Source organism: Staurois parvus, unplaced genomic scaffold (genome assembly GCF_062004578.1).
Source record: "Staurois parvus isolate SC_StPar_1 unplaced genomic scaffold, SC_StPar_1.0 ptg000678l, whole genome shotgun sequence".
Classification (NCBI taxonomy): Eukaryota; Metazoa; Chordata; class Amphibia; order Anura; family Ranidae; genus Staurois; species Staurois parvus.
In genome coordinates, this window is record NW_028318474.1 from 659,247 (window position 1) to 683,654 (window position 24,408).

At 39.7% G+C, this 24,408-nt stretch overlaps 1 protein-coding gene across 1 annotated transcript in view; it reads right to left on the reverse strand.

Annotated features, from left to right (window-relative positions):
- LOC149447645 (adhesion G protein-coupled receptor F5-like) overlaps window positions 1-24,408 on the reverse strand; it is a 145,744-nt gene that overhangs the window by 74,770 nt on the left and 46,566 nt on the right. Inside the window, exons 4-7 of the mRNA XM_089652268.1 lie at window positions 17,496-17,708; window positions 6,467-6,670; window positions 4,304-4,465; window positions 1,029-1,193 (exon numbers count right to left, since the gene is read on the reverse strand). Coding sequence (XP_089508394.1) covers window positions 1,029-1,193; window positions 4,304-4,465; window positions 6,467-6,670; window positions 17,496-17,708 — 744 coding nt within the window. The remainder of the gene's footprint in view (window positions 1-1,028; window positions 1,194-4,303; window positions 4,466-6,466; window positions 6,671-17,495; window positions 17,709-24,408) is intronic.

Consider the following 24,408-nt stretch of genomic DNA (forward strand, 5'->3'; position numbering starts at 1 on the left):
TTTAGATAGAAGTATAAACTAAAACCAGGATTTTTTTTCTCATAGAATAGGTGCAGGAACTCCCTCCTTTTGAGTCACCCTTATCTCTGCCCCCTTCCCACCTTCAAGTACTGTCCCTTGGTTCCACCCCCTACCCACCTTTCAGTACCACCCCTTTTAGAGAATACAGAACCATGTATCATTTTATGGTGCTAAGTAATTTGTATAGAATTTGTTGATAACAAGAAAAGCAGTGACCAGCCAACAACAATAGACCCCCCCGGCAACAATAGCTGTTCCCAGCAACAACAGATCCACCCCAACAACAGTACCCCCTGACAGCAACAACAGATCTCCAAGCAGCCAGCATCAATAAACCCTCCAGTAGCCAGCAACAATAGACCCCCTCGCTCAACAGGAGATCTCTCCCAGCAACATTAGATCCCCCGCCAGCAACAATAGAACCCCTGCAACAATAGACCCCATGCAAAAATAGATCCCCTCCAGCAACAATAGATCCATCAGGAGCCAGCATCAATAGACCCTCCAGCACACCCCAGTACCCCTTTTCATTGCATACATTTAGTGCTGGAGGTGCGTCGTCCCACGTTCCCGCTGTAAAAAAGCCCTGACTAAAACTAAATAAAAGATACAAACTTACAGGAAGAATGTTTTTTTTTTCTTGTTCGTTTTGTAATGGGAAGGGTAGAGCTTTACTGTACGGTTTAAAAGGATACTGGGTTGATTTATTAAAGAAGTGGAGCTTGTCCTCTTTGCAAAGTGAATGGCTTAGTATAAAGGTAGGATACCGTGATACAGCATTTTTGTTTTTGAAAGTTTGAATTCACTAAAAAACGCTACTAAAATGGATTTTTGGAAAAAGGATTTTTGTTTGTTTGACAGTATGATTGAAAAGAGCACAGCTATATTTATTCACTAAGTATGAACAGACTCTCTTACATTACTAAACCAATGTCAATGAGCACATTCTATGTATTTGATTAGGTAATAAAAAATGAAATATACTACTTTTTGTCCTTTTTACTCACCAGACCAGGCTGTTGATGCACTATTTGTGGAAACATTGGATACAATATTAGAGAGGGTGTCTTTTGCCCAGAATGAAAGAATGCCTAGATCGTTTTTACAACCTAATATCAGACTTTTACCAGCTGACATACCACCTGGTGTTTGGATATCGATATTGATGATGGCTGTGAAAATACAGAAACAAAACGTGATATAATAAAAGAAGCTTTAGGGTCATCCTACGTCATGATTAAAATACAGACTACACCCAAGAACAAAAATGTAACAAGCTTGACAGTCTTTAGATTTGGTGGCTGCATTAGTTTTCTTTTTCAGGCCAAGTACATTTTCTGCACGTACAGACGGTTTATGTTGATCCTGCCAGAAATCCAATGTGCACGCAAATTACTGTGCTCTGAACTGAACAGCTCACCCAATGTTCTTCTCTGGACTACAGAACACCTCTTCTGGTGATATGCAAATGAGGAAGGAGGTGTTTGCAGTCCAAATCAGGAGAGCAGTCTAGGATGGCAATGCTGCTTCTCGATAGATACTGTATGGTGAGTGAGTGTTGTCACTCTAGGACAGAAATTGTGTTACTGGCTAATCAGTGGGTGAAAATAAAGGAAAAAATACTGAAAAAAGCTAATCCAGCCACCACATCTATGGACTGATAAACTGCAATATATACAATTTGTGTTGATAGACATTACTATCATTATAGATAAAAGCACCTGACCTTTCTGTGAAAATAGTTATGTGTTGTAGGCATCTTTCATTTCTAAAGCTGGTCATACACATGACTGATCAAACCTTTATTTCCATTTTTTTTTTCCAAAATCGCAAAACTATCAAGGACATAAAATGGTCAGTTTGACTGACTTCAAGGAGATGGGACTGAAAATGTCCCCAGTTAACCTGAACCTGAAACCAGATTGCTTTGGAAAAAAAATTGCCTTGGCCTTTTTTTTCAAAAACTGTATTGCAGCTGTCAATTGATCTTAATTTTACAAATGCATTGAATTCTGGAGGTCTGTTGTATTCCTGGGGGGTAGATCGCCTAATTTCTGCCAATTACGTTCAGTTGTATTTGTGTTTCCTGGTAGATAGAAAGTGGTTGAAATTGACTTACAATTACCATGTGCATGGCCTGCTTAAATCTAAGTGCTCTTAACCAGCTGACATTTACAAACAAATGATTCAGCGGATTAAGTCAATCTGCCAACAGTGGAAAGTGGTTACAATTGCAGGAGATGTACCACTGTAAGTTTACTTTTTACTTTTTAAAGCCTGACTTCTCTTTGAAGCTCATTCTTTACACTGATCAGCCATAACATTATGACCATCCACCATAACCCATCAGGGCATGGACTCCACCAGACGTCTGAAGGTATGCTGTAGTTTCTGGCACCAAGCCATCAGTAGCAGATGCTTTAGGTCCTGTAAGTTGCAGGTTGAGGCCTCAGTGGATTGGACTTGTTTTAGATGTTTTAGAATGAGATCTGGAGAATTTGGAGTCAACACTGCAAACTTTCCGCTAACCTTTCTTGAATTTATCAGACTAGACCACCTTCTTCCATTTCTCCTGTGGTCCAGTTCTGATGCTCACATGCCCATTGTAGATTCGTTTGGCTGTGGACATGGGTCAGCATGGCACCCTGACTGGTCTGCAGTTACTCTACTCCATAAGAAACAAACTGCAATGCACTGTGTGTTCTGACACCATTCTGAACCAGCATTAGCTATTTCAGAAATCTGAGCTACAGTAGCTTTTCTATTGGATCAGACTACACAAGCCAGCCTTCGCTCCCCACTTACATCAATGAGCCTTGGCTGCCTGTAGGGAGCTGGAGTCTTTTTTCCACTGCAGATGGTGCTCCAACCACCGTGATGAGGCTGTGCGGCTTATGCATGTATTGTATTTGTTTTTAATGCAAACTGTTAAGACAGGACAATTCGGTTGGTAGCAGGCTGGTCAGCAAGCTGAGCTGGGAATTTTTCTTTTTATTGTTTCACAGCTACACAATGCCTTCTCTATCCCATGTTACAGCTGCAATACCCATAGGAGTGATGCCATACTAGAACGTGTTACAGGGGATCGAAGTAGACTTGGCTGCAGGGAATGGAGATCAACTTGGCTACGGGGGGGGGGGGGGGGGTAGATTTGACTTCAGGGGATGGAGGTAGATGTGGCTGCAGGGGATGGAAGTAGATTTGACTACAGGGGATGGAGGTAAGTTCTCGGGATGTACCACTCTGAAAGCTTTTCCTGAAAATTTGGCTGTTGTTGAAAAAAAAGGTATCATGGATAGTACCCAACTGTTTTTGATAAAAGTGCACTAATAGAGCTAGAATCAAGGGGATAAATTTGGCTACAGGGGATAGTGGTAGATTAGGCTGTAGGGGATGGAGGTTGATTTCAGGGGGTGGGGGGGGGGTTGATTTAATTTCAGATAATGGAAGTAAATTTGGATGCAGGGAATGGAGGTGAGTTTGGCTGCAGTAGGTAGAGGTAGACTTGGCTACAGGGGAAAGAGGTAGATTTGACAGTAAGGGAAGGAGGTAGATTTGGCTGCAGGGGATGGAAATAGATTTGACTGTAGGGCAAGGAGGCAGATTTGACTGTAGGGGAAGGAGGTAGGTTTGACTCCAGGGGATGGAAGTAGATTTGACTGCAGGGAGAAGGAGGTTGATTTAGTTTCAGGGATTAGAAGTAGATGTGGATGCAGTAGATGGAGGTAGACTTGGCTACAGAGGATGGAGGTAGATCTGACTACAGGGGATACATGCCAGAAATGTTATGTGAGGACATAACTAGAGATGAGTGGAGTTATTTTGCACACTGCTTAGGTGATAATTGCTTTTGTAAATGTTCACAACGCTGAAATAGCAAATGCATGACTTTGTTTGTACGCAATGCTTAACATTTAGGTTTTTTCTGTTCCTCAGTATCTAACCTCAAATTGTTAACTAATGAGGGGCATTTCTTGGCACAAGAACTGGTTCACATTTTTTAAAAAGAGCTTTTATAACTCTTAGGCGCCATTTAAAGCCCGTGGCACTCTTAAAAAACACATTGATCCTGCCTTTTCTATTGACTCCAATGCATTTTGCCAAATGGAAAAATGCCAGCAAAATGTCCAGGTTTTCCCAAAAATGTAGTAAAGTAAAAACTCCTAGTTTCACTCCTCCCTAGTGATGACAATGTATTGGAGGGAAAGCTGCTGGGGGTTCAAGGTCCAGGAACTACAAGCTCTTCCTATGGATACATTTATAGAAATAAAAAATATCATACCTTTTTTAATGTAGTACACCTTTATTGTCTTTGAAAAGGTTGCTCCTTCATTGTGGATAAAATTACAGGTGTAGAAAATGGAAGAGGGACAGGACTCTGTGAGACTTGGGGTCAGAGTGTATATACTGCAACTTCCATTGCTTGTCTTAGTCCCTACAATTCCTGGTGAGAATTATAAAATGTGTATATACAAGTTAAATTTTATTACACACTTTTCCAAAAAAAAAGACAGCAAAGGAAATCCATGGAGAAATAACTACAGGGAAATTGACAACAAAAGTTAATCTAAAGTTAATCTAAAGCCTATAGCAGCTGATGGACTCCTGTCCAAAAAAAACACCTGTAAGAAAGCAGTTGACCAGCCCACTCAAAACCGATATACTGTGTATATATATATATATATATATATATATATATAGTGGATGCTAGCCAACTTAGTCACTGACTGCCTTCTTTAAAGGGTAACTCCATTTTTGTGAGAAAAAAATGCGCAAATAAAACAAAATGTAGCATATACAATTGTGACTCAAGTCATACTGTAATACAGCCTGGGTTAACACTGATGCGGTGCGGAATTTGTATCGGTTTCTGTGCGATTTCTGCACCACATTGTAATTGCAACCCCGTTCATATAAACCGCTTGCGGGTGTGTATTTTAAGTTAAGGACACCCCAAAATCAGTATGCAAAATATGGAGCGATGTGTAGAATTGGATCGCATGGGTGTTCTGATTCTGGTGTGGACAAAAAAAAAGGGTCCTGCACCTTTTTGGTGTGGATGTGGTGTGATTTGAACCATACAAAATGTATGACTCAAATTGTACTGCACAGAAATCACATGTAATTTGCACAGGAATGCGGTGTGGTTCCTGTGCGAATCACATGCCATGTGTCACACTGCATCAGTGTGAACCTGGGCTGAATGTTATTAAAAATTACCTTTCCTTTTCAATCTGCAGTGCTGTAATTTACTGTAAAATGCAATGCAATATTACCACCTGGAAATGTAATTTCCTGTTTGAGTGATTGGCTCACTGATTTTCCAAGAAGTCTGCACTAAGATACAAGTCAGATTTTTGGCCTCCCCTGCAACAAAAATGTCATTTTTGGTGAGATACTTGCAAAGGGAAATCATGTCTAAAGGGATGCAGATCTTGCCAATTTCCTCATTAGAGCCCTGCAGGTACAGCAGGTGATTGATAATTATAAAACCACTCTCATACAGATTCACTCTCCACATAGACACAGACAAACAGCTTTTTCTTCAGAATAACAAAAGGTATGACTCTGCAACAAAGTTTGTTAAAATCCCTGAAGCGTACAGAGATCACCCAAAAGGGAATGTTTTTTTGTTAGCAAAGGTGGAATTACTGTTTAAGCTAATAGAACTGTAGCTTATTAAACCTCTGCCACGGATGGAATATGAAGCCCAAGAAGGAAGCTTCACAACGCCCACTGGAAAATGTACAGTGAAACAATGAAAATAAAAATGGAAAATCCAGATGCAGACCGGCTACATGAGGTGGGTGGAGCTGGGAACTCATTGGGAAGAAGCCCATGGGATTCCCAGTGATAAAAGACACCAGTGCATATATCAACCCTATGGTATTCACCTAAAAGTAAGACATAAGACATAAAGATGGACCTGTTCAAATGGGCATTTCTTGTAATAACACTTTATAGGATCAGTTTATTGAACAACTGTTATGTTCAGATACAATATGTGAACTGAAAAATACACTCATGAGAATAGTGACCTTTACAACAATGAACATGTTATACTGTAGATTAGTGAATAAAGCCCTATATAGTAACAAGGGGACTTGATCTTAGACAGTCTGCTTGAAATCATTAGTGAGATCCTAGTCTTTCTATTTATACTGCCCAGCCGACTAAAGCCTTACCATTTCTACACTAAGGTTCCCGGGCAGAACTGGTTCATCTGGATTGCTGCACTGAGATACCACTGAGATACTGCAAATGAAACCTCTAATTGCAACAACTTATTTCAGTAAACCCCAAAACCCATTGAAGGGGTAACAAGATGTCCTATGATCACATAGAATTCACAGGCAAATTGGACATTTAGTTTTAATTGGAAATCCTTAATATCACATTTTGAGTTTATTAGCCCATTAAAATTAAAATGATGAAGGGACCTTACCTGAAGAGTCACTCGGAGTCCATGTCACATTAAATTTACCGATGTCATCACTACAGCATGTCAGGCTAAATGCAGGGCCATCACAGTATGTGTCCTTTTCAGAGATTCCATTCAAAGGATTAATCTGTAATGTCTTAATTGTGTTGATGGTTGTGGTTAGATTTAGTGGTGTTCCACCAGCCATGAGAGAGCAGGTATAATTACCTATAGAAAGGGGAAATTCCAAAATGTTTATATGTCCCAGGAAACAGAAGATATTACCTAAGTGCTGAGTACATCTATGATTAGTCAAGAGGGACACGAGGAATCCATTTGTAATCCACTAATCTATTGACATCAAGACAAGCAGTGGGCAGACAAATCCATGTGGCTGTTCACCCGAATCTTGATCAGGTTGGAAGGTTTTACTATTGTACCCTTAGGAAGCCATCCCCCTCTTAAAGTGCAACTCAGCTTCAACATTAAATATTTTTTATCCCTAACTTGCTAGCATTAGTAAAGAGTGTTAGAAGCTTTCCATAACCTAATATCTAATATCTTCTTATTAACAGTACTAACATAAGTATGAATGAGTTGGATCTTAATAGAATAATTGAGTTATTATATTTATATTTGTTCTAGATTGGGAAAAGTAAGGAATTAGACTTCATAGTCTGTGAATATACATATGAACATATATCTTGGGTTTCTCCTTTACATTCAAGCCACATATGAGAGCAATTAGCTATACCTTCCCCCATCCTCCCCCATCTATGTAAGAGATAAAGTTACACTCAGACTTTGAGAGAAGCAATTATCTTAGTAGGACTACAAGAGAATACCAACCCACTTTTAGGAGATTGGGGGCTGGATTGCTCTTTCTAGAGCAGGACAAAGGTTTAAATCACACATTCTTTGGGCAGCAAGGCGAAGGGAGCTGCTTGCTCATATCCACACACATTCATATTATACACACACAATTACATACAATTTTATTATTAAGAACTTAACTATACTTTTTGGACTTTATTTAAACATTCTGTATTCCAATATTTTATTTCTAATTTTATGCAACATTATAATTAAATCATCTTTTTGAGTTTATGCAAGAATTGGAAGGACTTTCTATTTGAACATTTCTCATCAATACAAGTTAATAAAATATCGAGACAATACGATATTTTACAGTGGCGAGCCTCCAGTTCGATTAGTTTCCGACCATCGATTATTTTTGACTTTTTTCTCCTTCACCTTGCTGAGAGGGACGATGTTTGTAAGTCAACAAAATATGAAATCAAGCTTTCAGGAGAAGTAAAGTCTGCAACAGATGAATCGTCGGCATAATCGAGAACCTAAAAGCAGAATTGGTGAGAATTTTGCGCAATTGCAAGAAACGCTGTTCCTTGGTGATGTCATTTCCCGCCAAGAGAGAAAAGACGCGTTATGTAAAGAAAGACCTTCTTAATCGGTAAGTAATGGATTTTATTGATGAATTATCTAGAGAGAGTAAGTTAGAATTCAAGAATCTGTCTACATTTGTTAAAGATGATGAACTTTGGCGGTACATGTATAATGAATGCTTACAGGCTAATATTAAGATAGAAAAATCTAAGTTTTCCTTTAAGAAACTGAGAAAACAAGTTAGAAATGTGATGAAGTTAGTTAATGTTTTTAATGCCATGATTTTTGATGTTTCTAAGACTGCTGCATGTGTAATGAAGCAAGATCAGAGCAGTGTATGTGCTAATTGCCAGACTTTGACTGAGCAAATTGATGATCTGCAAAGTGCAATTCAAACAAAAGACATTCAGTTATCTGACCTGCAGAATGATGTAAAAAGAATTTGTGTGAATACTAAGGCAGAGAAACAAAAATCTTTTGTACCAGAGATCCAGTCTGTAGAAGGAGACCCTGTAGATCAGGAAGAAATGTTTAAGAGAAAATTAAGGGATAAAGCTGCAAAACTTAATCTTAAAATCCTTGATCAGCTCATGAAAATTTTGAAGGATATGCCAGCCTATGATATGGACGCCGATGCTTTCTATAACATGGAGGGTTATGAAAATTTTTGTAATAATTTTTGTTTAAATCAGGAGCAAAGAAATTTTCTATTCTGTTTATGGCTCCCCAGCGTTATGGCACGTAGATTAATCAAAATGCCATATATTGAGGATGATGAGGAAATGCATAGCAATGCATCAGACCGACTACGTCAATTATTGATATTTACTACTGGAGAGGAAACTCCTTCTTTGGAAATCTTAGACTCCTTAAGAGCTACGATTAATGATGATCCTTTTGAATTTAAAAATAGATTTTCTAAAGTATACAAAATGATATTTAATTTAGACAATGAGACTCCTATGGTAAATGCTTTTGTTAAAAAATTCAAGTATCTTGATCCAGCATCTTTTATTATTGCTACTGGAAAAAATGATTTAGATCACGCAGCCAAAGTTATAGATACATTTAGAAGGCTTAAATTAAACAATCAGAAGAAGGAAAGTTTAATTGTTCAAAATGGAGAACAGAGAGAGACCATGTGCTTAGCCACACCCAGTTATGATGATGAATACGTCACAGGCAGGACGAGAGTCTCAGAGCAGACAGGAAATACTATTTGTTTCTATTGTAAACGATTTGGTCATTTGAAAAGAGATTGTATTCAGTATAAATTAGATTTACAAAGAAAAGCTTTGGAATTAGAAGACCAAAATATAATTTCTGAACAATCTGCTCCTCCATGTTCCAACAATAGTCTGTTTGAGTTGCCTTATGCCTCAGAAGTTAAAAAGATCAGTTCACTGAGAGTTAACAACAACTTAAACAATATGGTAAACAGTGCTGTTGTCATTAATAGGAATGGTTTACTGCCATTGCCGAAATTTAAATCAGGATCAAATCGAGATTCTTCTTCCTTACCGTTGGAATATGTTGCTCCAATTTTATTGGATGAATGTGGAAGGCCCAAATCAACATTAATTGATTCTTCCATGTATTGTAATGTTGGAAGTATTTGTACAGCAATTGCTGACATGTCTTCAGATCATAAATGGCCACATACAGGAACCAATCTTGAATTGGAACAATTGGTTAGATCACATACAGATCTTTGGAGTCAAAGCAAAAATGATGTAGGTTTGTTTACAAATTTTGAAGTTAACATTGAAGGTAGAGACCCTAAGCCTCAACCTCAATACAAATTGCCATTAGAATCAATTAATCCACTCTCTTCCATTGTAGATGAGTTTTTACAGCAAGGAATTTTAAAGAAAGTACAATCAGTGGTGAATAATTGTATTTGGCCTATCAAAGCTGATAATTCATATTCTTTATCAGTTGATTTCAAGACATTGAACAAATGCATCACAAATAACAGATCTATTGTTCCTGATTGTAACATAATGTCACATCTGGATGCCAAGGCCAAAATATTCTCAGTACTTGAAATCGCCAATAGCCATTTGTCAGTACCCTTAGCTAAGAGTTGTCAATATAAACTTGCTTTTAGCTTCAACAAAGAAACTTATACATTCACAAGATTAGCCCCAGGCTTAGATTTAAGTGATGGAATTGTTCATGAGTATTTGGGAAAAATATTATCTAAATTCTCTAGGCCAGAATGTATTGTCCAGCATGTAGACAAGCTTCTCTTGTCTACACAAAATATAACTGAACATATCACTCTTTTGTCGGAAATATTTACGTTGTTGCAAACAGCAGGATTGAAATTGAATACAGAGAAAGTTCAGTTGATGAAAAGACAGGTGGAATTCCTTCATATGCAAATTAGTCATGGACAGAGACAGTTGTTGCAAGAAAAAGTTAGAACTATTTCTGCTTATCCAATTCCAACAAATCGCAAGGCTTTGCATCAGTTTTTGAGCGAAGTAAATCATTGTAAAGATTTTATACCCAATTTTGCAGAGAAGTCTAGATCATTATTTGATCGTTTGAGACAAAAAGATGGTGTATTGGAACAATGGGATCAAACTGAGAAAGAAGCTTTTGAACTATTGAAATGGGATTTGCAGAATGCTACTACATTAAATACTGTTGAGTTTTGTAGTAAAATTCCTTTTGTTTTAGAAACCAATGTTTCCAATAATGCAATCTCAGCAACTTTGTCACAATTAAAAGAAGGTAATCAGAAAATAATAGGTTTCTTCTCAAGAACTTTGACAAATATGGAGAAAAACTTTGATGCACATATGAAAAAATTGTTAAGTGTTTTCTTTGCAGTCAAGGTAACTGAAAAGAGATTCAGTAATATCATATTACAGACACCTGATTCATCACTGAAACTCCTAGAGGAAAATGGTTCAACAGAAAATTATCCTATATGGTACAAAACACTATCATCCAAACACATACAGATAGAAGTAACAAAAAGACATTTTCAGGAAAACATACCAACACATGTTTGTACAGCTGTAAGTGAGAAGTTTGTACCTCATGTTTTCAACATAGGAACTGAGAAAAGTTTGAAACCAGTATGTATTACTGCAGATCAGTCTTACACTACAAGAAGTAAGCCAACACAAAAAACAGCTACGCATATTTCCAATTTTATAGCGATAAGATCAAAGGCATGATCCTTTGTCATCTCTGGGTTGATACAAAACCTTTCTTTGGTTTTGAAACCAAGGTTTTGAATCATGACCAATAATGGAGATGTAGCGTCCTGTTATATTTATTTTTGTTTATTTCAGGTACTTATATAGCGTCGTCAATTTACGTAGTACTTTTTACATATATAGTACATTCACATAAGTCCCTAACCCTCAAGAGGTGTACAATCTAAGGTCCCTAACTCACAGTCATACATACACATACTAGGGCCAATTTAGATAGGAGCAATTCTCCTACCAACATGATTTTGGAGTGTGGGAGGAAACCGGAGTACCTGGAGGAAACTCACACAAGCACAGGGAGAACATACAAACTCCAGGCAGGTGATGCCATGGTTGGGATTTGAATCAGCTACCCTAGTATTGTTAGGCGGAAGTGCCCACATTCTAAAATAGAACACTACAAGTCAATAAGAAGTGTTATAATCAAAATATGTCTTCCATGTCATGACTAGAAATGTTTGTGATTATGATATGTAATATTAACAGATAAATGTAAGAGGATTAATTCATGTAAAGTTATCAATGCCAAAATAATGATACTGCATTTCTATTACAGGAAATGACCTAAGAGTAACTGTTAAAGGAAGAAAACTCAAATATTTCTAAACCTTTCAGATGATAATACATTTTCCAAGAAGGAAATTTATTCTGGAAGAAGCTTTGCAACAAGAATTTCATTCATCATAGTTTTTGTTGTTCTTATTATGTTCAATAAAGTTATTTTAACTTTACAGAGCGCTAGAAGAAGACAAGACATCTCAAGGCATCTCATAGAGGAAGAACTTATAAAACAATTGACTTTTGACTACTGATGAAATAATTCATTCATCAGATATATTGTTTTTTTTTGTGTGTACATTTTATTTTGACATAATATGTTTACCATATCAAGATGAGATCAGTTTTCACATGAACATTTGCAATCACACACTATGTATTTTCAGAAGTGAAAGGGTTAAACTTTTGTTACAACAGAGTCACTCTACTTAGTTAGAACATCTGTTGTTAATTAAGCTAGGGATAAGTTTTTCTAAGGTACATATAGAAAAACTTAGGCAAGCTTTACATTGTTATATGTATGTTTTTAAAAAAAAAAAAAAAAAATCATTTTATATACATGTATGGATTGAAACTAGGGAACATATGTTATGTTTAAATGTTGATAAGGTAATTTGAAAAATGTATGGATTATAGAACTGTGTGCTACACACATTTTGGAGGGAAAATATGAAACATCTATTTTTTAAGTGACATATTTTAAAGTATTGTACTATAATGTTACAGTTATACATTTATTAAGGGGATGAATTATTTGGTGAAAGGAAAGGAAAATAATAAGGGTAAAAATGTATGGATACATAACAAAAGGTTTATCAAAGAATTTGTTTTCCCATTACAGAATCAAATTAAAGATATGTGCAGATCAATTATCTTAAGATCCAAAAACGCATGAATGGATACGAAAGTGACGAGAAGGTGTATAAATGGATTAAGATAAGGAAAATGATTAAGATTCGATAAAATTGATCATTTTGAGAGGGAAATGTTAGAAGCTTTCCATAACCTAATATCTAATATCTTCTTATTAACAGTACTAACATAAGTATGAATGAGTTGGATCTTAACAGAATAATTGAGTTATTATATTTATATTTGTTCTAGATTGGGAAAAGCAAGGAATTAGACTTCATAGTCTGTGAATATACATATGAACATATATCTTGGGTTTTTCCTTTACATTCAAGCCACATATGAGAGCAATTAGCTATACCTTCCCCCATCCTCCCCCATCTATGTAAGAGATAAAGTTACACTCAGACTTTGAGAGAAGCAATTATCTTAGTAGGACTACAAGAGAATACCAACCCACTTTTAGGAGATTGGGGGCTGGATTGCTCTTTCTAGAGCAGGACAAAGGTTTAAATCACACATTCTTTGGGCAGCAAGGCGAAGGGAGCTGCTTGCTCATATCCACACACATTCATATTATACACACACAATTACATACAATTTTATTATTAAGAACTTAACTATACTTTTTGGACTTTATTTAAACATTCTGTATTCCAATATTTTATTTCTAATTTTATGCAACATTATAATTAAATCATCTTTTTGAGTTTATGCAAGAATTGGAAGGACTTTCTATTTGAACATTTCTCATCAATACAAGTTAATAAAATATCGAAACAATACGATATTTTACAAAGAGATAGGAAAGGAAGGCCCGGAGTAAGAAGAAAGAAGACCTGAATGAAGGGCCGGCATGACAGGGGTTAAAGGGGGTTGGGAGAGGCAGTGTTCCATTAGCATAAGGGGGAGTCTAAATAGTTTTAATGAAGGAGTGGGGGATATATGAGGGGTGGTCTTACAGGGTGTGGCAGGGGGTTTTCACAAGGCAAACTTTGCTCCCGCCTGCCCGTTGTTTGATGGTTTGTCTTAGTGGTGGTTGTGCCATATTGGTGCTGGGGGACGTCCGGCGGGGTGCAAGGTCCTTGTTAGCTAAAATCCCTGGCGGTATTACCGAGTGTAGCTTGGGATAAAGTTTCAGTACCACAAGCGGTAACCACGAGCTACACTCGGGCTTACCATGCGGCGCTGCTCCGCGATCCCTCGATCACTTACCTTGTCCAGCACTCCCGCGATGTCCCTCCTGCAGTGTCCCCGGCAATGTAATCCGGCGGATGCCGGCATCTGTCATCTGGGTTCCGTTCCCTGCGTCCCATTCGGGACGTACGGGGGACGGAACGGCGGGAAATTTGAAAATGACAAAAAGTGACATTCACTAAAATCACATAGTAAAACATTACTGTATCAAACCATTTCACATACATTTTGTCCCGAGTGCTTTGTCCTGTGCCCTGCCTGCATTTTTACTGTTCTTTCTGCCTGGAAACTGAGAAACATCCATGGCATCCAAAAAGCATCCCTTTAGGTCAAAAGCAGTTTTAGATCAGCTAGAGAACAGCGATAGTAAATTAGAACCACTTGCAGAATTGAGTGATAATGATTCGTGGGGAAATTCGTCATCAGACACTGAAAACGTTTCTGCGACTAAGCTCAGCAATGTGTGAACTTGGCTCTATATTTAAAATTTCTGTGTTTTTGGTTTGATTATATTATTGCATTAAATTTATTATTATATTATTATTTTTTATGATTATTTATTAAATTATAATTTATGATTTCGTGTTTTAAGTTTTATCATACCCGGGATGTTTACTAGACTCTTGTTCGGACAGATTTCAGTGAGTTATTCCTAAAAATTACGGCCTACAATAAAAAAATACATATTTCCATGCAAAAAAATGTACTGCTTTAAGCACAGAAATATGGACATAATCAGACCGCTGGGAAGGTTAACGTGGGCACAAGAAAAGACACTTTGTAGAAACCCGTCTGAGGTACGGCTTCCAGTTGTTCTGGTGGGGGTATCTGCGGTGGTGTCTCCGAGTTGGTGATGTTGCGGCTGGAGACCTAGTTAAGCAGGACGCAGGTATTCGTGTTCTTGATGCCTATTGGGACCTTGAAAAAATGTATGTTTATACTGTGTTTTCTGTTATTTAAAAAATGTTGTTTATTGACGGTTGTAATAAAAGGCCGGTTTTGGGCCATTAACTCTATTTGTTGTCAGTGTGGTTACTTAGGTTAAGGATGGGGGTAGGTATTGGTTTAGTGGGGCTTACAAGCCATCTTTAGTCCCCTGGTCAGGCATATTATACTGTATTTACTTGTTTTAAACTTTTTTTTAATTTTTATCAGTTGCTGCCTGGTTTCTGCCTAGGCCAAAATAATGTCATAAATCCCATTTTTTTCCTTTCATCTCGAGGAGGGGCTTTCTCAGCTAAGCACACCCTCCCGGCTCCAGTATGTAAATGCTAAATGAATCATCTGCTCTTACTCAAGATGACCGTGGCTAGAAATGCTAGGGGGGTATTTTTCAAAGTGACTTATCAGCAAAATAAAGCACAGAGTAATGGATGGATGGGTGAGGTTTCTTATTAAAATGTAATGAAATAGGCTTCTTGGTTTGTGCTGCTCAGATGCAGTTTAATTCTGCTTTACACCTGTCACAAACCTGGGCAGCTCAAATTTGGCACATAATAGAAAAAAAAAAAATCTGCATCTAGACTATGGACATTAACCACTTACCCTCCTGAGGATTTACCCCCCTTCCTGACCAGGCCATTTTTTTGTGTTATGGCGCTATGTTACTTTAACTGACAATTGCGCGGTCATGCAACACTGCAACCAAATTAAATTTACATCCTTTTTTCCCATAAACAGAGCTTTTTTTTGGCGGCATTTGATCATCTCTGCATTTTTTAATTTTTACGCTATAAAAAAAAGACTAACAATTTTGAGAAAAAAACAATATTTTTGACTTTTTGCTATTAACCACCTCCCGTCCAGCCGTTGTATATAAACGGCCAGACAGTTGCAGTGCATGTATATAAACGGTCTCCCCGCACCCTGCTTGTGCGCGCAGCACTGCGATCCGATGCCCTCTGTGTCCTCCGGACACAGTGGAACACCGATCGTCAGACAGTCAATCAGTGATCACATGCAGTGTAGTAAGCAAGATGTCACTTCTGACATCATTGCTTACTACATGTGAAATCTGCGAATGATCACAGAGGTCACATGGTACAAGGCTATTCACAACAGCCTTGTACCATGTGACATGCTGTGACCAATCACAGCTCACTCAGTAGTTCTCAATGGCTGCAAGAATGCAGCTAGAGAGAAGGAGAAATGATTGCTTTTACAGCCTTTATGGGTGTAAAAGCAACCAGTGTTAAAAAAAAAAAAAAATCTTTATCACCCCCCACAAGTAGTACAGTGTCACCATGGTGAGCCAACAGGAGGAGCCAACAGAGCGTGACGTCACAAACGCCCGGAGCCACGAGGAGGCCCGGCGGCCATCTTTACTAAGGGGACAGTACTACTCTGCATCTGTCATTCATTCATTGGGAGAGTTTACTACCCGTTTTTTACTGCACCTTTTTGGAAATAAAGTCTTTAATCATACTACACTATGGGTACCGTTTTTGGCTCCCATTGGAGCTAATTGATTTTCAGGACATCTCACTATTAATCACCACCACCAGAGGGAGGGAGCCCTGTATCCAGTACATGCACCCATTCAGCCTTAAGGGGATCTCTGGACCTGGAAGCCTTCACCGCATACCACTGAGACAGAATACCAGGATTACCGGTACTTACCTCTAGATGGATGCTCACCTTCTCCACCTTCCTAAGGGTTCCGAGTGGATTTTGACTGAATGCGCTTAACTATAGCGCGTTCGGTGAGTGCGCATTTGTATCACTTGTTCCTGGCACAGCTTCTCTGGATATACGGCTACATCTAGTGGATCACCTGTTATTAATTTATTTTATTGCTGAATTATACATGTTTATCATGTATGGGACATTTTATTATTAATTCTATATATTATCACTATTATTTTTATTCATCAATTTTATTTAGCGCTGCACTTCTATTTAAGTTTTTTCATGTTTTAACGTTTGCTGAGATTACCTTAAGTGCATTAGCTGCTGGTTTTGAGCGCTCACTTTCTATTTATTTATCCTTAGGTACACTGTCACGCTGCACCAGCTCTGGTAGTGTGAAAGCACCCTAGGTGCTACAAAAAACATCAAATCAAATATACTGAACTATCCCAAATACACCACTAAGAAAAAAAAAACACACTATAAAATAAAGAAAAAAAAAATTTTTTTAAGTAAATTTCACCAAAACAGCTTCAAGTGGTTTCAACCACCTTCAGTTTGCAGCCCCCCCCCCCCACCCGCCTAATACTTACTTGAGCCTGATCTCGATCCAGCAATGTGCATGAGAACAGTCGCCTCTCTCCCTCATTGGCTCAGAGAGAGCCAATGAGGAAGAAGTGTGAGGTGGGGAAGAGCCATGTTCTGTGTGTCATATGGACTCGAGAAGAACAGGATAAGGGCTGCTCTGTGCAAACACATTGCACAAAGCAGGTAAGTATAATTTGTTATTATTTTTATAATGTTTTACCTTTACAATCACTTTAATAAGTACAGTTCGGAGTTTCTGCAGCAACATAATTTTGGCAATGGTGTATCAGTCATCTTACGGAAAAATCAATTTAGCTGACTTTTTGCTATGACTGATGACCTGCATGTGGCTTAATATATCTGCTTTCTAACATTTACTTTTACTGTTGTGACATTTCTCCCTGAAATAAACTTTTAAAATCTTTCACCATGAGCAGAGATTGCAGTTTTTACTTATCAGTTGATGGAGAATGCGGGTCACAACTTTGTATTTCACTTCTTTTGTTCCAGGGGTATAAACAAACAGAAAATATTGCTTACTCACAGCCTAATGTCACAGATGTGTTTTAGAGCCGTAGTGAATCTTAACTCACCTTTATCAGTATCACTAACATTTCTTATCATCAGTGTATATTGCACCATTGTGTCTTGCTGAGCGGAAGAGGTGCTGTATTTTTGCTTGTCTGAAATTGGCTTTGTCCAGTTCAAATACCAAGAAATGCTGCCAGCCGCACTGAACTTACAATTAATTGTTACTATGTCTCCTTGGAAAATGGTGTCTGGAGAAATTGTTATATTTGACTTTACTATAAGAAAAAAAAAAAGATGTGATTAAAGCAAATGTAAACTTGATCACTAAAATGTCATATAAATGTTAACATGGTAATACAATTTCAAAATTTGTGTTTAATTTTATGAAATATTTAGTTTTTACTAAAAATAATATTAGGTAATCCTGTCATGAAGGTCCTTGTTCAGGCATTTCCATTCCACAGTGGCAACTATATTATAATTGTGCTCATGCAGTGTTACCCTGTCACATGCCCCTGGTTGAAGCTATAAGGCAGGGTTTCTCACCTAGGGTTGCTCCAGAGGTTACCAGGGGTTCCTTGAGTAATGAGAAAGGTCTGCCTCTCAGATATGTTCCCACTGACACCAATGAGTCTGCCTCTCAGATATGTTCCCACTGACACCAATGAGTCTGCCTCTCAGATATGTTCCCACTGACACCAATGAGTCTGCCTCTCAGATAAGTTCCCACCGACACCAATGATCTTTTAAGCTATCTGTAAGTGGGTAATTATTCCCAATGACTACAAGCGTAAGGAGCAGGGGCAGACTGACAACTCATGGGGCCCCTGTGTCCTTGCCCAAACTCAAAAAAGCCTATGAAAAAGGTACCAGGGGCATCTCATGGGGCCCCCTACTGACCCTGGACCCTCGGGCAGTGCCCGAGTTTCCAAATGGTCAGTCCGCCCCTGGTAAGGAGCATTATAACCACTGACCATCACACTAATGTATCATTATTTGTAGATAGTAATTTTTAATAGGGGTTCCCTGAAAGTTATTTCAAGGGTTCCTCTATGTTGAAAAGGTTGATAAAGACTGCTATATGGAGAACACATTGTACAGGAATGGTATTCATCTTTGTAATCAGAAAGCCAGTGTCAACCAGTTGGGGTTTACATCAACTTCAGGTACAAAAAAAAGCAGTAGGACACCTAAAAAGGGGACATACCCAAAAGCTTGTCCTGAAAATTGTATGTTAGTGTAAAAAAAAAAAAGTATAACGGACAGTTCTCAGTTGTTTCTGTTGCAAGTGCACTCATACGGCTACAATCAACTCAATCATGATTTGTAAAATGCTTCAACCAAATGGCTGACCATACACTTGCTATACATTTAGGATGGATGAATCTGCCACTGTGCCTATTGTATTTTGACAGCCAGCCCCTGCAGCTGTCAAAATACTCAAGCAACAGTTAAATCTGATTGGTTGTAACTACTTTTTGGATGACAGTTTTCGCCTGGCTCCTTCGATTTTTCAATCAAGGGATGTTCAGCGAGAGGCAGCTGACAAGGTCACCCACTGAGTGAATTTTGTTTGGTTTCTGAGGAACCATCCAAAATTTGTACAGTGTATGTCCAGCTAAAGTGGTTCTAAAGCCAAAAGGTTTTTACCTTATTGTATCACTTGCTTTAAGGTAGAAAACCTTCCACTAGTTGTTCCCCCCACCTCCCTCCCTAAATACTTACCTGAGACCTGTATCTATCCAGCACTGTGCCCATCTACTGGTTCTCTCTCCCTTCTCACAGGCTCAGACAGCAGGGGGAGCTATTAGCTCCTGCTACTGACAATCCTGTTACTGGGGGCAGGGCCAAGCTGCACTGTGTATGGCTATAGATGCACATAGGCTCAAGAGAGAGCCCGCTGGTGTACCACTATAGGTAGTAGCTTCCTATGGAGGCATACAAAAAAGAGGAGGAGCCAAAAACGTCAGTCAGGGACTCCAGAAGAGAAGGTTCAGGGCTGCTCAGTGCAATACGATTGCACAGGACACAGGACAGGTAAGTGAGCCATGGTAATATAGCCTTTACAACCACTTTAAGTGCTAAGCTCTAAAAAAAAATAAACAAAGAAGGCTGCACTTGAGTCTTCTGCAGGGAAATTAAAACCATTTAAAACGGCAGGGGTAGCAGATGCAATTAGCAACTTATAGTGATTGTAAACCTGTTGGTAGTTGAAGTGAGCATGTCTTAGTAGTGGTCAAGTCCAGGTCAAACTAGGCTAGGCTGGATTACTCAGCAAGCTGGGCCTCGATGGCCTCCATCTAGTTCTAGAGGTCCATGGAACCTTTCAGAAGCTAGTGGGCTGAGGAGACCTAGATCTGCATATTCATTGAAGGCTGACCAATCACAGGCTGGAGGTCCTGGTAGTGTGGCAGACTGCCCCTGGATATAAGGAGCAGGGATCTAAAGTCTAGCAGCGGTTCTCTGGTTCTGGGAGGATGTCATATGACCACCTCCCACTCTAGCTGCATATGTGCGCCCCCAGGGGTGCGTGGCGCTGCGATCGATGGTGTCCCAGGGACAAAGCGGATCACCGACCACAGGAAAGAGCCGATAACGTAGGCTGTATCATGTGATCAGCTGTGTCCAATCACAGCTGATCATATGTAAACAGGAAATGCCAGTTATCGGCAGTCCTCTCCTCGTGCTGACAGCTCGTGAGAAGTGGAGAGCCGGTAATTGGCATTCCTCAGAGGGGACACGTACACTGATCATCAGGGCACTGATCATCAGTACTCTGACCAGTGTAGCCCCATCAATGCCACCTGTCAGTGCCCATCAATGCCACATATCAGTGCCCATCAGGGCTGCTTTCAGTGCTGCCTATCAGTGCCCACCTGTGCCACCTAACAGTTCAGATCAGTGCCAGACAGTGCCACCTACCAGTGCCCATCAGTGCCGCCTAACAGTGCCATATATGAGTGCTGCCTTTCAGTGCCCATCAATGAAGCCTGTCAATGCTCACCAGTGATGCCTGTCAATGCCCATCAGTGCCTCCTCATCAGTGCTGCCTATTAGTGCCCATCAGTGCAGCTTATCAGTGCCCATCACTGCAGCCTCATTAGCGCACATCAGTGAAGGAGAAAAATTTTATAATTATTATTTATAACAGAAACTAAGAAAAAACTTTTATTTTCCGAATTTTCAGTCTATTTTAGTTTGTTTAGCAAAAAATAAAAACCCAGTGGTGAATTTTATACCACCAAAAGAAAGCTCTATCTGTCTCAAATAATGAAAAAAATTTTGTTTGGGTACAGTGTTGCATGACCGCACAATTGTCATTCAAAGTGTGACAGCTGACAATTGGCCTGGGCACAAAGGGGGTGAAAGTGCCCAGTAGGCAAGTGGTGACGAGATTGTGGCACTCCGGCTGGAGTAGAAAGTTCAGGATCTACCTTTTTGTACATAATCAGGAAGTTTGTACTGCAGCTAAAATTGGGCATCCCACATATCCCTAAACCCTATCCATATTGTTTATCCCTTAGTAAAAGAACAAAAACAAGCTATTGGACTGGATACTGACTCTGACTGGAAGGCTGAAATGCATGTTGCCTGGCTGTACAGGATGTAGGGGGACCCAGAGGCTCCTTCAGGGGTGAGCACTAAATAAAATAAAAAGATATACTTACCTGCTCTTCTTAGGTTTCCCACCAGTGCTGTCCGCTTCTCCATCATACGGGTGCTCCCTTAACAAGCCAGCTGCTGAGGGGGCACCCATGCAGGCGCACTCCCTAGCTCAACTATGTGCATCCATAGACACACACAGCATAGCTCAGCCACTTTCTCAGCTCCCTTCTCACAGGATCTGACTGACAGCAGCAAGAGCGCATGGCTCCTGCAGCTGTCAGTGTAGCCTGCAAATTCAGAAAGAGAGAGCAGCACTGCTGCAGACGGGCACAGCGCTGGATCAAAAGAGAACTCAGGTAAATGTTTAGGGAGGGGTACAGGTAGTGGAAGGTTTTTTTATCCTAATGCACAGGATTAGAACAGCTGCCAGGTTTTTATTGCTGTCTTTGCCCACATCATGGAGAATCACCCTCTCTATTTGTCCTGTTTAACTATATCACTGAGAATGAAAGTGAAAGAAAATAACACATTTTGGGTTGTCACCAGAATAGCACTAGAGGGGAAATCTTCCAATGGGTATACTACTTCTGGTGACCCTGTTGACAACCAGCAATGCCCTCTTTTTGGGTATATACTTTCACTCTCTGTTTTGGCTATAGGTCATAAAGTGAAGGGAAGTCTCCCCAATGGGACAAGGCAAAAAAGATTTACTTTATCCAAAATGAAAGTAAGTTCTATCTTTAGTTCTACTTTAATTGTTATTTCACAGCTAACTGCTCTGTCCTCAGTAGCTCAACAGTCTTTTCAGCATCTTAGCTCTCAGGGCTACCCACCACTTCCACTGTCACAGCATACGAGAGCTGAAAGATGGGGACTAGTAGTGAAAAAATGAAACCTCTAGTAGCGATAATGACAATCTTTATAATATTTAATATATGACATGTTAGTACGCCTGCACTCAAACCTTAATACATACTGACTTTTTATAGAATTGCAACTAGCTGTATTGTCAGCTAAGGAGACACTGAGAATTTGTATAGCCCAAAGTGGACTGCATTAGGCATACATGGTCAATTACAGTGCTGGCCAGGATAACCAGAAGCTCAGAGGTCAATAATTCTAGAAAGCTAAAAAATGGGTGATTTAGCGTCCCTCTAGATAGCCAGAAAGAGTGAATGTTCAAATTTTGTCAGAGGCTGGAGTAGCAGTCTGGTTGTAAAAGTTAGCAGCGTTAAATTTGGGTCAGGGCTGAGAGGCTCTGCAGGTCAGTTCCCTGATACCTCCCCCTGCTCTAGAATCTTGGAGAAGATTGTAGAAGCAGTGGGCTGGGTGAGGAGGGGCTGGCCTGCACACGTAAGGGACCCTGGCCAATCCCCAGGCAGGCCTTAAATGTGACAGAGCCTTCTCAGCAGCAGGGGAGTTCGGGTGTAAGATGGAATGAGAGTGCTGAGGTGCAGGGGCCTGGGAGGGGGCCCAGTTGGGAATGGGCTCAACTCCAGGCACTGGTTCTGAAGAGGAGGAAAGCTCAAACCTTGTCGCCCCCAGAGCGAGGACCACCTGTGCAGCAGGGAAGGAGCCAGCCCAGCAGAAGACTTGAAAACAGCTACCCACCCACCAGCTGAACAGGACTGAGTGATTAATCCTACACCCCCTGGGCCAGTTAATGGGAAAGAAGAACTCTGGTGGGAAACTGGATTAACTTCTTGCCTTGGACTGTTCACCTGTTCAGCATAATGTTTTCAGCCATGCTGTCAGACTCGATCTGTGTACCGGCCTCGTTTCCAATACCATGTGACCTGCTGTGACCAATCAGAGCAGGTTAAATGACAGTTGTATACAATGGATGGCTTCCTTTCATGCTCAACTCTGCTGACCACTGTCTTCCACCATGCTGACTCCTGTACCCAGCCCTGCTAACCCATTCTCTGCACTGCTGACCCCTATCTTTTGTCCTGTTGACCCCTGTCCTCTGCTATGCTAACCCCTGTACACTGCCCCATAAACTGTCCCCTGCCCCCTTGACATTTTTTACTACACCCCCCAAATCAAACAGGCTAGATCCGGCCCTGACCTACACGTCAGTCAAGTCTACACTAAACCAATACAGTTCTCATACAAGGAAACAGGAAAGAGAATATTGACAAGGTGCAGCATGTACAGTATAGCCCAAACATGACATGGCAGGGGAAATCCCCACCAGACATTTTACTAACAGAGGCTTCAAGTTCTTTTAATTCCTAAATGGTATATAACCAGTTTTTGTGTTCTTTCTCATTTCACGGTGCTGTTTACAGAAAATGAACTTGGAGGATGGTAAAGGACTCTGAGGTTATGTTCCTTTATAGTTATTTTATTTTCATAGAGGTACAGCATGTCAACAGATAGAAAAATAGGACAGAAAAGAGAGGGGGTTTTCATCTTAAAGTGTATGTTAATCCTAGCAATCAACAAACTGTTGTAATTCCTACACCGTTCACCTGATTTGGATGTAAATACCCTCAAATTAAAGCTAACAGTCTGCAGTTAAAGCACATCTTGTTCATTTTATTTCAAATCCATTGTGGTGGTGTATAGAGCCAAAAAATGTTAGAATTGTGTCGATGTCACAATATTTATGGACCTGACTGTATGTATATGGGCTTTTGTTCAAGTCAGAACTGATTTTCTCTCAATACAATCAAGTAAATGGAAATGCAAATAACCTTAGAAAAGTTCAAATTCAAGTCAGAAGCACCCTTGAAGAAGCTTATATCGAACTCAAACGCATCTTAAACTGTTCTGAAATACAATCTAAATGCACCTGAAATCAAACTAGTATACAATGGATGGCATGAATGAAGTCATCCATTGTATACAACGGTCACATGGCACAGGCAACGGGGCTGGAACTCAGATTTGTCATCGGCCTTGTCCGAGGTACACGGCCCGTGACAGATCGCGCCGCTGCGCGGCTCTGCAGGTGTGCAAACTGCGCATGGCATCCACCCGGAACGCTGAAGGATTTTGCCGGCCGCCAATCGGCCATTGGCCGGGCGCCAAGAGGTTAAAGTGGAACTTCCCCTTTTGGGTTGAGCTCCACTTTAAGTACTTACCAACTGCCCTATATGGTAAAATGCATGTTGTATCATATGTTAGCAAATCTCATGGTAATGCACAGTTTGTTTATTTTTTCAGCATCTTGCATTATGACTGGTCCCCCAACATACATACAGTTGTGTTCAAAATAATAGCAGTGTGTTGAAAAAAGTGAATAAAGCTCAAAATCCTTCTAATAGCTTTTATTTCCATACACACAAATGCATTGGGAACACTACACATTCTATTCCAAATCAAAACATGAAGAAAAATAGATCAAATTTGTGTTGTTCC